The sequence below is a fragment of the Camelina sativa genome, chromosome 3 (genome assembly GCF_000633955.1).
Source record: "Camelina sativa cultivar DH55 chromosome 3, Cs, whole genome shotgun sequence".
Taxonomy (NCBI): domain Eukaryota; kingdom Viridiplantae; phylum Streptophyta; class Magnoliopsida; order Brassicales; family Brassicaceae; genus Camelina; species Camelina sativa.
The window spans coordinates 17,992,056-18,007,527 of NC_025687.1; the positions used below are offsets into that span (position 1 = coordinate 17,992,056).

Below are 15,472 nucleotides of genomic sequence, written 5' to 3' on the forward strand. Positions count from 1 at the left end.
TTACCAGTACGGAGCAGCGGCTGGCTCCTCTTTTTTTGAAGAAACTCCGATGAACTTGCTTCGAATGAATTCTGTTGCCGCGAGAATCCCCATGTGCAGTTCTTACGTCGAGGCAGTACAGAACGTCCGTACCTATATTTCTAGTAAAAGAGTATATGCCTTGTAAGTTTTTTTTACTAAGCTAATTCTTGTTTTTCTTTTGTTTGTTTACACAGGGTAGAATGTTGGATAATTCCAAGACTTGGAGACTAAGTAATCTCTTCTTAGAAGATGCTAGAAGAAATAGAAAATAGGAAATACAAATAAAGTCTAAATATTAGAAGTTTTGTAAGTTTCCCTTTTCCATATAGATTTAGGGGTTGCTAAGATCTATATAAATAAGAGGTCATGGAGAGATGTTCCATAAGACCTAAGAGAGAAAGAGATTTAGTTTTGAGAAGTTTCTAAATCAATAAAAAAAAGTTGTTCTTTAATCTTTCAAGTTCATAGTTCTTTTGATTTGAATTGGTATCAGAGCTTGTGCAGAAGACGGTGGTTAAAGAAGCCTTGTTCTCAAGCATGGGAGACAACAATCCACCACAACGATCCAAAGACCTTGGGTCACCTTTGATCCAGTGTCCGATGTTAACATCGACAAACTACACAGTTTGGTCGATGCGTATGAAGATCATGCTACGGGTCAGCGAAGTATGGGACACAATAGAGCCAGGCTCCGCCGACGTGAAGATGAACGATGTGGCGATTGCTCTGTTATTCCAGTTGATTCCAGAGACGTTGATTTTGCAGATTGGAGAGAAAAATTCAGCAAAGAACCTATGGGAAGCTATCAAGTCTCGTCACCAGGGAGCAGACCGGGTGAAAGAAGCAAGACTTCAAACTCTAAAAGCAGAGTTAGATCGGGTAACGATGGGAGATTCATAGTCGGTAGATGAGTATGTAGGGAAGATGTCAGGACTTGCTGCTCAATCAGCCTCCCTAGGAGAAGCAATCGATGACACAAAACTTGTGAAGAAGTTTTTATCGGAAGAGGAAGTTTTGGTAGAGGCAGAGGCGAGGCCGAGGTACATTTAACGGTCAAAATAAAGGAGGAGAAACTCAGAACAGGATCAAAAGAAGAAAGATCTTACAAAAGTCGTATGTTGGAGGTGTGACAAGTCGGGTCACTATGCTTCAAGATGCCCCGATAAGCCTCTACAACACCATGAAACAAACCTAAACGAGACTCAAGAAGCTGAAGCCCTCTACGTTCATGAAGTGGTGTTCTTGAACGAAGATAAAGTGTTCCCTGATAACTACGATACTAACACCGCAAGTGTTTGGTATCTTGACAACGGCGCAAGCAACCATATGACGGGAAACAAAGAGTTTTTCTCAAGTTTAGATGAAAACATCAAGGGGCGAGTAAATGTTGGTGAGGGGTCGTATGTAAACATTATCGGGAAAGGTTCAATTGTCTTTGTGACCAAGTCGGGTGAAAGAAGAGCTCTCAAAGAAATATATTACATACCGGATTTAAAACACAACATCATCAGCCTTGGACAAGCAACAGAGAATGGTTGTGAAGTAAAGATGAAGGGAAACAAGTTGACCTTAAGTGATTCGCACGAACAACTACTAGTTCAAGTTGTAAGGTCGCCAAACCGCCTCTACAAAACGCCGCTGGAGATCAGCTTTCAGAAGTGTCTCTCAATTCAAGAAGAATAAGCTACATGGACTTGGCATGCGAGGCTAGGTCACATCAGTGTTGGTGTCATAAACAATATGGTGAGAAAAGATATGGTCGTGGGAATGCCACAAGTATTACGTGAGATGAACGTATGTGATGCATGTCTAGCCGGGAAGCAAACCCGACACACGTTCCCAATCAAAGCAACTTACCGTGCAACACAAGTGTTAGAGTAGGTTCACGGAGATCTGTGCGGACCAATATCACCACCAACACTAGCAAACAACCGGTACGTGTTTGTTTTAATAGATGACTTCTCGAGATATATGTGGACAATGTTGTTAAAGGATAAGAGTGAAGCGTTCGATCGGTTCAAAAGGTTTAAAGAATTTGTGGAGAAACAAACCGGCAAGGACATTAAAACCTTTCGCACCGATAGAGGAGGAGAGTTCACTTCTACTGACTTCAATCGATTTTGCGAAGAGAATGGAGTTTCTAGGCACTTAACCACACCATATACGCCAGAACAAAATGGTGTGGTTGAGAGAAGGAATCGCACATTAATGGAGATGACCAGAAGCTTACTTAAAGCAATAAGGTTCCGAATGATATGTGGGGAGAAGTCGTACGTCATTCAACGTATCTTATCAACCGAGTTCTAACAAAGGCATTACAAGGTTAAACACCGTATGAGAGCTTATGGTCCAAGAAACCAAATATCGAGCACTTAAGGGTTTTTGGATGTGTAGCTCACGTCAAGATCACCAGACCACATTTAAAGAAGCTAGATGATCGGTCAAGAAGTGTGATCAATCTCGGAACAAAACCGGGTTCTAAGGCATATCGTCTATATGATTCACTCACAAGAAAGATAACGGTTAGTAGAGATGTAGTATTTGACGAGAAAAAAGCTTGGGACTGGTCTCCTCAAAATGAAACTGATGAAGCACCAGGAATGTTCAAGCTTTCTCATGGCGGATTCATAGAAAATGGAGATGGACAGGGGAATGATGAAAACAATGACTATCATGATCCAGATCAAGATCCTATGAACCAAGAGGAGGAAGAAGCAGAGCAGGGTGACAATGGCGTGAATCATGGAGCTGAAAATCAACAAGTAACAACGAGATACGGTCGTGTCATACGACGACCAGCTTATCTTAATGACTATGTGTTACTTGCAGATCAAGAAAGTGGAAGACTGCTTCTTACGATTGACGGAGAACCAGAAAACTTTCTTGAAGCAGAACATCAAAAGGAGTGGATTGACGCAATGAAAGCTGAGCTAGATTCGATTGTAAGAAACGAGACATGGGAGCTCGTAGATAAACCGATTGGTGTTAAACCCATAGGACTGAAGTTGATTTACAAGATTAAGAGAAAAGCGGATGGAACGGTGAGTAAATTCAAGGCAAGACTTGTGGCGAAAGGCTATGTACAACAACAAGGGATAGATTTCGAAGAAGCTTTTGCTCCAGTAGCAAGGCTAGAGACTATACGACTCCTAATAGCTATCGCAGCAACAAGTGGGTGGGAAATACATCACCTAGACGTCAAAACCGCTTTCTTAAATGGTGAACTAAAGGAGTTAGTTTATGTAGCACAGCCTGAAGGTTTCGAGAATAAGGGAAAAGAAGATCGAGTGTATAAACTTTGTAAGGCACTATATGGTTTACGACAAGCCCCAAGAGCATGGAATACAAAACTTGATCAAGTTCTAAAGGAGATGAACTTTAAAAGGTGTGTCAAGGAGCCATCGGTATATCTCAAGAAGAATGAGAAAGAAATCTTGATAGTGGCAATCTATGTTGATGATTTGTTCGTAACGGGAACTTCACGCAAGGTTATTGAACAATTCAAGGAAGATATGTCAAGGAAATTTGAGATGTCGGATCTAGGCATGCTAACATATTATCTTGGTATCGAAGTGTTTCAAGGAGAAGATGGGATCATGATAAAACAAGAAGGGTATGCACATGGGATCCTTAATGACACTAAGATGGAGTCGTGTATTTTGACTCATGTGCCGATGGAGTCAAACTTGAAGCTCTCTAAAGCAGAACACGAACCTGAGATCGATGCAGCCAGTTACAGAAGAGCCATAGGGTGTCTGAGATATTTACTTCACACAAGACCGGACATGGCATTCGCAGTTGGAGTTCTAAGCCGACACATGCAAAGTCCGAGAGAGTCACATGGAAAAGCTCTCAAACATGTGTTAAGGTATGTGAAAGGAACAACTAACCTTGGTTTGCATTTTAGGAGAGACGGATCAAAGAGAGTGATAGGATATAGGGATAGTAGTCACAATATCAATGTCGATGATGGGAGAAGTACTTCAGGTCATATGTTCTACTTCGGTTCGTCGCCAATCACTTGGACATCACAAAAGCAACCCACCGTCGCATTATCCTCATGTGAAGCAGAGTTTATGGCAGCGACGGAAGCCGCGAAGCAAGCTATATGGTTCAAGGAGTTGTTAAAAGAGGTTCTTTGTATTGACGAGAAGGTTATACTAAAGATCGACAACAAGTCGGCCATTGCTTTAACCAAGAATCCGGTGTTTCATGGAAGGAGCAAACACATACTCTCAAAGTACCATTTCTTTCGAGAATGCATAGAAAACGAACAGATTGAAGTGGAGTATGTACCCAGTGTGGAGCAGAAGGCGGACATCCTTACTAAGCCGTTAGCAAGAATAAAGTTTAAAGAAATGAGAAGTCTAATCGGAGTTGTTGAGACAAAGCTTCCTGAAGTTCAAGTTGGAATTAAGGGGAAGNTTATGGCAGCGACGGAAGCCGCAAAGCAAGCTATATGGTTCAAGGAGTTAAGAGGTTCTTTGTATTGACGAGAAGGTTATACTAAAGATCGACAACAAGTCGGCCATTGCTTTAACCAAGAATCCGGTGTTTCATGGAAGGAGCAAACACATACTCTCAAAGTACCATTTCTTTCGAGAATCCATAGAAAACGAACAGATTGAAGTGGAGTATGTACCCAGTGTGGAGCAGAAGGCGGACATCCTTACTAAGCCGTTAGCAAGAATAAAGTTTAAAGAAATGAGAAGTCTAATCGGAGTTGTTGAGACAAAGCTTCCTGAAGTTCAAGTTGGAATTAAGGGGAAGAATGTTGGATAATTCCAAGACTTGGAGACTAAGTAATCTCTTCCTAGAAGATGCTAGAAGAGATAGAAAATAGGAAATACAAATAAGGTCTAAATATTAGAAGTTTTGTAAGTTTTCCTTTTCCATATAGATTTAGGGGTTGCTAAGATCTATATAAATAAGAGGTCATGGAAAGATGTTCCATAAGACCTAAGAAAGAAAGAGATTTATTTTTGAGAAGTTTCTAAATCAATAAAGAAAAGTTGTTCTTTAATCTTTCAAGTTTATAGTTCTTTTGATTTGGTAGAATTTATAATCCAACTGCAGCAGAGGTCGCATTTGCAGAAAATCTTGGACGGTTCGGTCACTACATGCTTCTCACAGGACGTGATAGAGACCGAAGGGATGGAACACCATTTTGGGAGTTCCAAGAGTCATCCGGGAACACGGAAATCGTACGCGTCCGTTGTGAACGCAAACTCATAACTCATTTTATTGATCTAATCGTATGTATTATTATTCTATTCTATCAAATATATATATTTGTTTTTGTTGTACATGAATATAATTAATGTTGACAATTTTGATAAATTTGTTTTTTTCTTAATTTTGTTTTCTGCAGGTATTTTGAGTTTAGAAGTTCGGAGAGTGGGAAGCGGTTTGCAGTTAGAAATTAAAAACCATGAGACATATCGCTTTTTAGCTGGTTTGGAACTTTATATCTCTATTATGTTAGTTTATATGATTTGGATGCTTGTCTGCTTATGCTTTGTTAGAATCCCGAGATTTATAATGTTAAGTTTATTTGGATGTTGGTTACGTACGTTTATCATTTGGATTTTGGTTATGTTATGTTAGTTTATGATTATATCACCCTAAAGGATTAATTGCTTGTGGAAGAAGCAATCTGCTGAATTATTGCAAACGAAATTTTAATTTAACTAAATCAATAGTCGATCCTTAGCTTTAGATTCGCGTTCTTCTTTGTTTTCATATGACTAGATGCTGGTAGCACAACAAGTTTCTTCTTTTCCCTTAAATATGTAAAATATAATGATTAAATACAAAATGAGTATATATGAAGCTAAATTAGTTTGGTACAATTTTAAGTTTTGTTTTCGTTTGAAACTCAATTTTAACTAAAACTATCCTTATTTTAATGAGAAATTATGAGTTCTATGGGAACAATAGTTACAATATGGCAAACAAACAACCAATTTAGTCCAAAGTCTGGAGACATCAATAGTTGTTTTAACGGAGAACTCATCATTATCAGCCAAGACTCGAAGAGGCTTCCCAAGCGAAACAAGTGATTTCAAATAGAACAAAATCTATAACGAATCTCCGTCATTATCAGAATAGATAAAGAGGATTCAATGGATAGAGAGTAAGAGTATACCTATTAGATTACCTATTAGATTGTAAGATGGATGTTTACATCTCCTAGAAAACTTGTTCTAAGCAGCCATATTCAAAGCCTTCAACTTAAGAGCACATAGGCCCCAAGACCAACAACTTCCGAGTCAGAGCAAATTTTGTTTTCTAAAAATATTGTAAAGGGCTATTTAAAAATAAAATACAAAATATAGAATACAAAAAAAGAAAGCAAGGGTAAGAAAAGGACGCATTTTCAATTAGAAGACAAATATACAATCAAATGTAATTCAAACAAAAAAAAAAAAGGTAAAATCGAACGGTGAATTGAAGGAAAACAATCTTCCCAATATATATGTCTTGTCTCTTTAGGTTATGATTTATCTTATTTACGTGGTATTGTGAATCTATGTTGCTTTATTCATGAGAAAGATGAAGATTATTCGGAGCCACATGTATAATAACAGAGGCAGAGTCCCAAGAAAACCTTGATCAGAAAGAAAAAAAAACTTTATCAGAAAAGTTTTAAACTTAAAGCTAATTTTAGCTCTACTAAGCCACCGAGGTTTGAATTTCTTTTTACATGTTTTTAGCTAAAGTCAGTGACTTATCATATAACTTGTTCTGATGACTCGTTCTGACGTAACGAAACAGTATTTGACTATTTATTTTCGTTAAAATATTTGAGTATATAATCGACTTCTGATTTGATAAAATATACAACGTTCGAATTTCCCTTTTTCTACTATTTAATAAATTATACCAATTTATTGTGATAAGCCTATAAAAGATTAACCTTAATTAAGTTTCAAACTAGAGGCGCCAAATGAACTAATGAAGCCATCATGAACATAAAACTTGTCACAAAAGAAGTTATAAATGTTATTATGAAACATAAAGCGTGTACTCAAATCATAGATTAAACTTAATCAAAAGTTACAAAAGTGTCTAGGTAATGGGGCCACCAATTTGTAGATAACCTATGAAAACAAACGTGAGACGTCTAGGTAATGGGGCCACCAATTTCAACATGTATAATTTTAAAAGTGTCTTTTTATATCACAAATTTGATAACATGCCAATTTCAATTTGAACTAAACAGTTATTTTTTTTAACAAAAATTATATTATTATTGTTAACGGGTCTACCTAATCTAGTTGCGCTTGGCCTTGAAATAAAGAAAAGGTCATTTCATATCCATACATTTTCTAAAAGTGCGAAATCTTTTCTATATAAATAAACAAGTGCTAACTTAAATTTGTATCATAGTAAAATTAAAATTTAATACTTGTATTTATAAAATTGAACCAATTTTAAAGTTCACGTTACCAGAATTAAGTCAACCGTTAGAGATTTTGACTCAAAATCTACATGTTTATTGACGTGCCATCGAAATCGCAAAACGACGTCGTTTTGTTATGTTTTCTTCTTAAAAATTTGTCAAAAATCCACACTCCTGTGGGTCAAACACGCATTCTCACTCTTATTTCGCGTAGGACACAACCAGTTGATCCCACATCAATACTCGATTGCATCACACAAATTTATTCTTATAAACCAAACATGTCATCGAAATCGCCAAAAATAGTCGGAAATCAACACTCCCGTGGGTCAAACTCGCGTTCACAGACATTATCAGCATAAGACGAAACCAGTTGATCCCACAACAATATTCGATAGTATCATACAAATTTACTTTTATAAACCAAACTTGCCATCAAAATCGCAAAAAAATTGTCAGAAATCCACACTCCCGTGGGTCGAACCCGCGTTCTCAGACATTATCAGCGTAGGACGTAACCAGTTGATCCCACAACAATAATTGATAGTATCATACAAATTTATTGTTATAAACCAAACGTGGCATCGAAATCTCAAAAATTGTCGGAAATCATCACTCACGTGGGTCGATCAAGCATTCTCACACATTCTCAGCGTAGGACGTAACCAGTTGATCCCCCAGCAATACTCGATAATATCATACAAATTTATTTTTATAAACCAAAAAAAGTCTAATTACCAATAAAATAAAACATCGTCGTTTTGAATTGGGAGAAATTTATAAATCTTAGGGTTCTTCTTCTTTTTCTCTGAAATCCCGATCTTTTTATTCATGTTTTGCATTGTATATAGCCTAACCGTAGACAATACTCATGCATCTCAATTTGTGTTTGTGGTGCAGGTAAAGGTAAAGTGTGATCGTGGAATCAAGGCGATGAGGAGTGTGATCGTGGTCTAGCTATTGTTAGGTTGCTAGAATTGAGTTGAAAGAACATTTTATGATGTTTGAATTTGGTTGTTGAATTTTAATAACATCATTATTTTACCCATTTTAGTTATAGTTTTAGTATGCATTTAGGAAGAGTTTGACATGATTTCAAGTATTTTAGGTTTTAAAAAGGTTTTACAGGTTTTATAGCAAATAGGACCAAAATACAAGAAAAATATGTTTCATGACGGATTCAGAACTTTACAGTACGGGACAATTTTGAAGAATTTCCAGAACTCACATTTTGACGAGCTTGGTGGTAATGGAAATCTGAAAGATTCATCTTTCTCCTAGATGTGGAATCAAGTCAATCCGTTCAGTAATCAGAAAGATATGCTCGATTTACCGAGACGTATCATAAACCAACGTAAAGAGAAGCATCCAGCTGATGGGCTTTTGTTGAAGGCCTGAACAGAAACCAGCACGGCGTCCCAGTCTAAGCCTTCCCCACGGTCCAGAACCTTCTTTCGCCGCCCCTTGTCCTGCATACGCTTTTACCCTTACAAACCCTAATCCAAGACAAAACCCTATAAATACTCTTTAAGACATAGGGTTTCAAAGTGTGCTTCCTTTGTGCCTATTAGTTATTCACCCATGCCTCCAGCAGCAGCCCTAGAAACGACCCTAGACTTCTACACAGCCGTCGAAGTTCGTTCATCTACAACTCTCTTGGAAATACTACTACCTATCAACTGTGCACTTGTAGTATTCTTGTGGTCTTTGAGGTAAAAGATTGAAGTGAAATTCCACATACATTAAGCTTTTTGGCGCCGTTGTCGGGGATTTATTAAGTCACTTTCGAGCTTAAGACTAGGATTATCATCTACGATCTTTTATTTTAGTTTTTAAATTTTAGTTTTGCATTTATTTTTTAGTTTACTTTGAGATTTTCTTTTGAATTTTCAGGTACTATAGAGTTAGCTCAATGGAGAACCAGAACCCAATCTAGGTGACCTTAACAATCTACCGCCTAGGAGGAACGATCAAGGAGCTGGTATGGATGACGGGGAAGACGTCCGAGAACATAATGGCGGGGAAAACGTCCGAGAACGGTCAAGAAGCTGGAACGCCCCGACTGCTACCTTGCTTAGTGAGCCTCATGTCCACTCTCATTCCATGGGCCCAGCTTCCTCAGTGGGCCCCGAATGCCACCTTGCTTAGAGAGCCCCATGTCCGCTCAGTACATGGGCCCACCTTCTTCAGTGGGCCCCACGTCTACTTCTGGCCCACCCATATCCGATAGCCCGGTTTGTTACGTGCATGAGGCTTTAAATACTTGTTCACCGATCCTACAAATCACCATATGATCTTTCTCTATATTTTGTCCTCACTCCTACATTTCTGACAATCACTTCCCGAAAAGTCACCCATCCTGAAACCACTTCAGCTCAAGCACACTCAACTTTGGAGTTCTCTCAGTATCATTAATCGAAAAGATAAGTGCACTTTGATAACATAGGTGGCCAAATCAATTCTTATAAATTTATCTGCAAACCAGGGTGTCATAGTCTCTGAACTCCTATTGATCTATCAACAATAATTTATGTTTTCCAATCTATATATATATATATATATATATATATATATATGTTTGTTGTAAGCTTGTGTTTAATTAGTCTATTTATCTAACTATTAGATTGATGAGCTTCTACTATTTATCTCCCTTTGGGATTGAATGAATGGTAACAATTATGTTTGCACAAAAAGTGGTCTATGACCAACTAAGCAAGGTTGAAAAATTAGAAGAAAACTAATTTGACATAAATAAAGATAAAATAGAAAATTATAAGCACTATAAAATATGAATCTTAAATCAAAGATGATAATATAAATTAAATAAAACAATATAAAATACTATAATAAAATAGAAAATACAGTATTAGAAAAAGAAGATGCATATATTAATCTTACAGTTTTTTTTGGTCAACATATTAATCTTACCTATTCTAAACTGGAAAAAAAAGTAGGAGAAAGTTTTGGTTTAAAAAGTTTTGGTTTAAAGTAGTGTTTTTGAATAAATTATTTGGTTAGATGAAAAATGTGAGACGGTCTATATTTATATAGAAGTGAGTAATTAATTATTAACTGTACATTTTCCTTAATCCCTTTTCTATTTTTTGTTGAATTAATAACTTAAAGTTAGATATAAATAAATATGTTATAATTTCAAATTTTATGAAATATATAATCTCCTTATAATTATGTTTTTAAAAACTGTTTAATTTTTGTAATTTTTTATAATTATCTTTTTACAATATTAATATTGTTTTAAATAATTTTTTGTTTTTTGTCATAATCTCAAATCCTTCCTATTAAATATTAACTTGACACGTGTCAAAATCCTGTTAATGGATAACTTTCAAAACCCAACTTTATATAATAAGATATATATATATATTTTACATATTTTAGCAAGAAAAAAAAATATTTTTTTTTCTGAATTTCTTTCAAATATGTTATTGTTTTTACGAACCAATAAACTACATTGTTAAGTCTAGTCCTGGGCATTCAGATATATGTTCGGGTTTGGTTCGGGTATTTTGGGTTTATAAATTGTGAAATTCAGGTATCTTAGAAATTTTGGTTCGGGTTCGATTCGGTTTTTTTGGATTCGGTTTGGTTCGGGTAATTTTTTGAAATACCAAAATATATCTGATATTTTGTAGTTTCGATTCGGTACCAGTATTTTTTTACCCGTTTGGAACCGAAATACCCATAAATATCTATAGTACCCTAATTATAAATTGAAAAACTAGATCAACTTTCATGAAATTATAAGTAAAAAATCATATGAAAGTACCTAAATCAAGCAAAATAAGCAAGAAAAACATAATCATCAAACAGAAAATCCAAAACATAAATAAGTAGTAGAGTAGTAACATCCAAAATCAAATTCAAAAGTCTTATAAAACCTAGTGTTATTAAAAAAAAATCAAAGAAACATCAAACATCTATAAGAGAATCAATCAATGAAAAGTACTAAACTCCTGTTATAAAGTATAAACCAAGCATCAAGATGAAAGGGAGTTACCTTTAAATGAGTCTTAGACGTCTCTGTAAGAGGAGACGAAGAGAAGAAATTTAGAGAATCCAGTTTGAGATTTGAGATCGTGGAGTGGTTAAAGAATTTATAGAAACAAAACAAAAATCTCCCGTAGAAAGAGGACAGATGAACCGGTATCATAGGTTTCTTATTCTTTTTAGCAAACTAGGTTTTGAACCCACACATAGCTTGGGTTTATTTGATATATTTTGATGAAAATTATATATGATTGATGACGGTAATAAAATATTATCTTATAAAAAAAAAATTAGTATTAAGGAAAAAAATTAAATTTCAGAAACACAATTTTTAATATATAAAAATCAGTTGTGTTATAAATCAAATATGGTAAAAAAAATCATGAATTTAACTCGACGTCTAGGAGAGGCGAATCAAACTGATGACCTCACATATCCTAAACCATTTCTTTGACCACCAGAAAAACGAAACAATTTTATCATAATGAATTTAACTCGTTTTCATATTTAATTGATCGCTACCACCTATGTTTTAGTGTTTTTTTATTCAATGTTTTCTTATTCTTCATATTATTTCTTGTCATTTTCATTGTCAAATTTTATTCGTTATACTCTTTTTCTTCTTATTCCTCGTCAACTTTTTCACATTCTTCCATTGAAAAACCTTTTTTTTAGACTACCTCACAACTTGTTAACCCATCAAACTCCAAGAACAAAAATCATTTCTTTTCTCATAAAAAAATAATACTAATAATAATAAGGGTTGACAAAAAAAAAAAAAATAATAAAAAATATAAAAAATTAATGAAAGAATATCAACTCATCTATAAAATCATACACAAAAATATGTTCTACAGCTCATAAGAAATAAAAAGCATAAAGCGTAGATAAATAAGATAATTTATGTTTTAAAAAGTTTCAAAATAAAAAATTTGAACCTTTTAAAAAGTTTCAATATTTATAATATTTTAAACTTTTAAAATTTAAAAATTAATATATTTTCTAGCCGATGTGAGATATTGTACATACAAGTTCTTTTATTCCCATAAATTTAAAATTTTCCTTTTTCTTAAAAATTCTGGAAATTTAAAAAATGTTAATGAATGTCATGTTAAATCTTTTTTTTTAAATAATTCTTAATATAGAAAATTCTGTAAATTTTAAAAAAGTTAATGAGTGAAGTGTCTAATCCATATTGGTGGTTTAAAATCCTAGGTGGACATTTTAAGAAGGTTATAGCGAAATTTAAAATTTTCCTTTTTCTTAAAAATTCTGTAAATTTAAAAAATGTTAATGAATGATATGTTAAATCCTGATAGGTTGTTTAAAATAATTCTAAATATAGAAAATTTCGGAAATTTTAAAAAAGTTAATTAGTGAAGTGTCTAATTTATATTGGTGGTTTAAAATCATAGGTGGACGCTTATTCTTTTATTTAGTATAGATTCCACCTAGGGTATTATAAATTCAATAACATATTTTAAAAATAATTTATAGAAAAAAAATAAAGAAAAATGTAAAATACCATTGAAATTTCTGAAAAAACTAAATCTAAATCGGAAACCAAAAAACTAAAAATCCAAAATCTAGATGCTATTTGAAAACTACCTCTATGGGCTTAGTCCAGATCTGGAAAAAATAAGGCCCAAGCGTTTTTCTCTTTACATATACAGTAAAACCTCTATAAATTAATAATATGGGGACTTTGAGATTTTATTAATTTATAGTGATATTAATTTATCCATAAATTAATAATTATTAATTTATCGTATAAAATTAATAATTATTAATTTATAGAAATATTTTTGCAAAATACAATATTATTCACTACATTAACTTTTAAAATATTTCTAGATGTAAATTTGGAATTTTTTACTTAAAATCATATACTTTTTTAGAATTTTTCTTTATATAAAATTCCTTATGCTTTGATATAACATATTCAATTATGTTAACATTCATATTTCTATAGAACCTGTGTCTTTATTTGTAGACACGAACGTGAACGTACGAGCTATTCTCGTCTACTATTTTTTTTCTTTACACAAAATCTTAGCTATGGCTTCTCATCTAAAAGGTGTTGCAAAAGCAACCATGACAGACCAAATACGCAAAGAGTTATGTGAGTACAAAAGAGATCATACCAAATGTACTCAAAAAGAGTTGCAATTGTGGATTCAAGAAAAATTTCAAATTCAAGTTAGCCAAGGTACAATCTCAAACACACTCAAAAGATCAGATGAATATCTTTCCACCAATCTGGAATCCAGAAAAGATATCAAACGTCACAAACCAGCAAAATATCCAGAGATGGAGAAAGTTCTTTTTGAATGGTTTCTTCAATACCAAGATCGTGTGAATATGACCGGAGAACTAATTTTAGAGAAGGCAAAAGTGACTATGAAACTTGTATACCCAGAACAAGATTTTGAGCACCAATTTGCTCAAGGCTGGCTTGAAAAATTCAAATTACGACACGGTATCAAGTCGTTTCGTCGGTTTGGAGAAAGCGGTTCAGTTGATGTTGAAGACATGGAAAAGAAGCTGGAAGCTATAAGAGGAAAAATAGATAAGTTTTCTAAGAAAGATGTTTTTAATATGGATGAAACTGGTTTGTTTTATAGGTTACAAGCTGATCATTCTCTTGCTACAAAACAACTTGAAGGCAAAAAACAAGACAAAGAAAGGTTAACTGTTGTTATTTGCTGTAACGAGGATGGGTCTGAAAAAATTCCCTTATGGATTATTGGAAAATATGCGAAGCCGCGCTGCTTCAAGAATGTCAACATGAATAGCTTGAATTGTCATTATCGAGCCAACAAAAGAGCTTGGATGACAAGTGTTATTTTTGAAGAATATATTCGCTGGTTTGATCAGATAATGCATGGTAGAAGGGTTTTGTTTGTGGTAGATAATTGCCCAGCACATCCAAGAAATATTGAAGGATTACATAATGTTGAGTTGTTTTTCTTGCCACCTAACATGACGTCAAAAATCCAACCTTGTGATGCTGGAATAATAAGAGCTTTTAAAATGCATTATCGAAGGAGATTTTACCGTGAGGTTTTAGAAGGATATGAGTTGGGACAATCTGATCCAGCTAAGATCAATTTTTTGTATGCTATCAATTTTGCGGTCTCTGCTTGGACAACTAATGTTCATGGAGAGACAATAGCAAATTGTTTTCGACATTGTAAAATTCGTTCAAGGGATGCCGTATCAAGGAATTCAGAAGAGGAATCAGTTTGTGAAGATGGTATGCAGGAACTTGAAGTGGTGATTAATAATCTTGGTTATCGAAATAAAATGGATGTCAATAGTCTACTCGACTATCCAGGTGAAAATGATGCATGCTCAGAAGTTCAGAGTTTAGAAGAGATTGTGGCTTCTGTCATTAATGTTGATGAAGAAGCTGAAGACGATAATGTGGAACCTTTGGAACCAGTTACACGTAAGGAAGCAATTATCGCGTCTAGAACTCTTCACAACTTTTGGATGCAAATCGAGAAGACAACACCAGGAGTTTTTGATGCAATAAGGAAAATCAGAGATGAACTCCAACGAGATTCCAACTTTAAGAAAAGACAAACAACACTAGATTCATATTTTACAAAATTGTCTTAGTATTTATGCCTATGATTTATGATTATTAATTTATGATATTATTGGGACCATATTTTATAAGGAGATTTCGAAAAAATTATTATTATTGTTAATTTTTACACTGGCCCGACTTGGGACCAGCAAAATTTATTAATTTATAGAGTATTAATTTATAGAGGTTTTACTGTATATATATGCAGGAAGTTGATGTAAAAACAAAATAACCTTATTCGTGCAGCCGACCTAAATCCCTAGAAAATATATTTGACAAACTCAGTTTGTCATGATTTGGTAATGAAATAATATCCGAATTATTGCAGTAGCACTGGCTGGGTGCAACCAAATTATCACAGTAGCAGTAGCTGGGTGCAACCAAATTATCTCAGTAGCAGAAGCAGTGACTGGGAACAACCAAGAAATTACTGCAGTAGCACT

General features: G+C 34.4%; 1 protein-coding gene across 1 annotated transcript; it reads left to right on the forward strand.

Moving 5' to 3' along the window:
* Positions 13,493-15,058, forward strand: LOC104779103 (CENP-B homolog protein 2-like). The gene has a single exon (XM_010503497.1). The coding sequence runs from the start codon at positions 13,493-13,495 to the stop codon at positions 15,056-15,058; it is 1,566 nt and encodes a 521-aa protein (XP_010501799.1).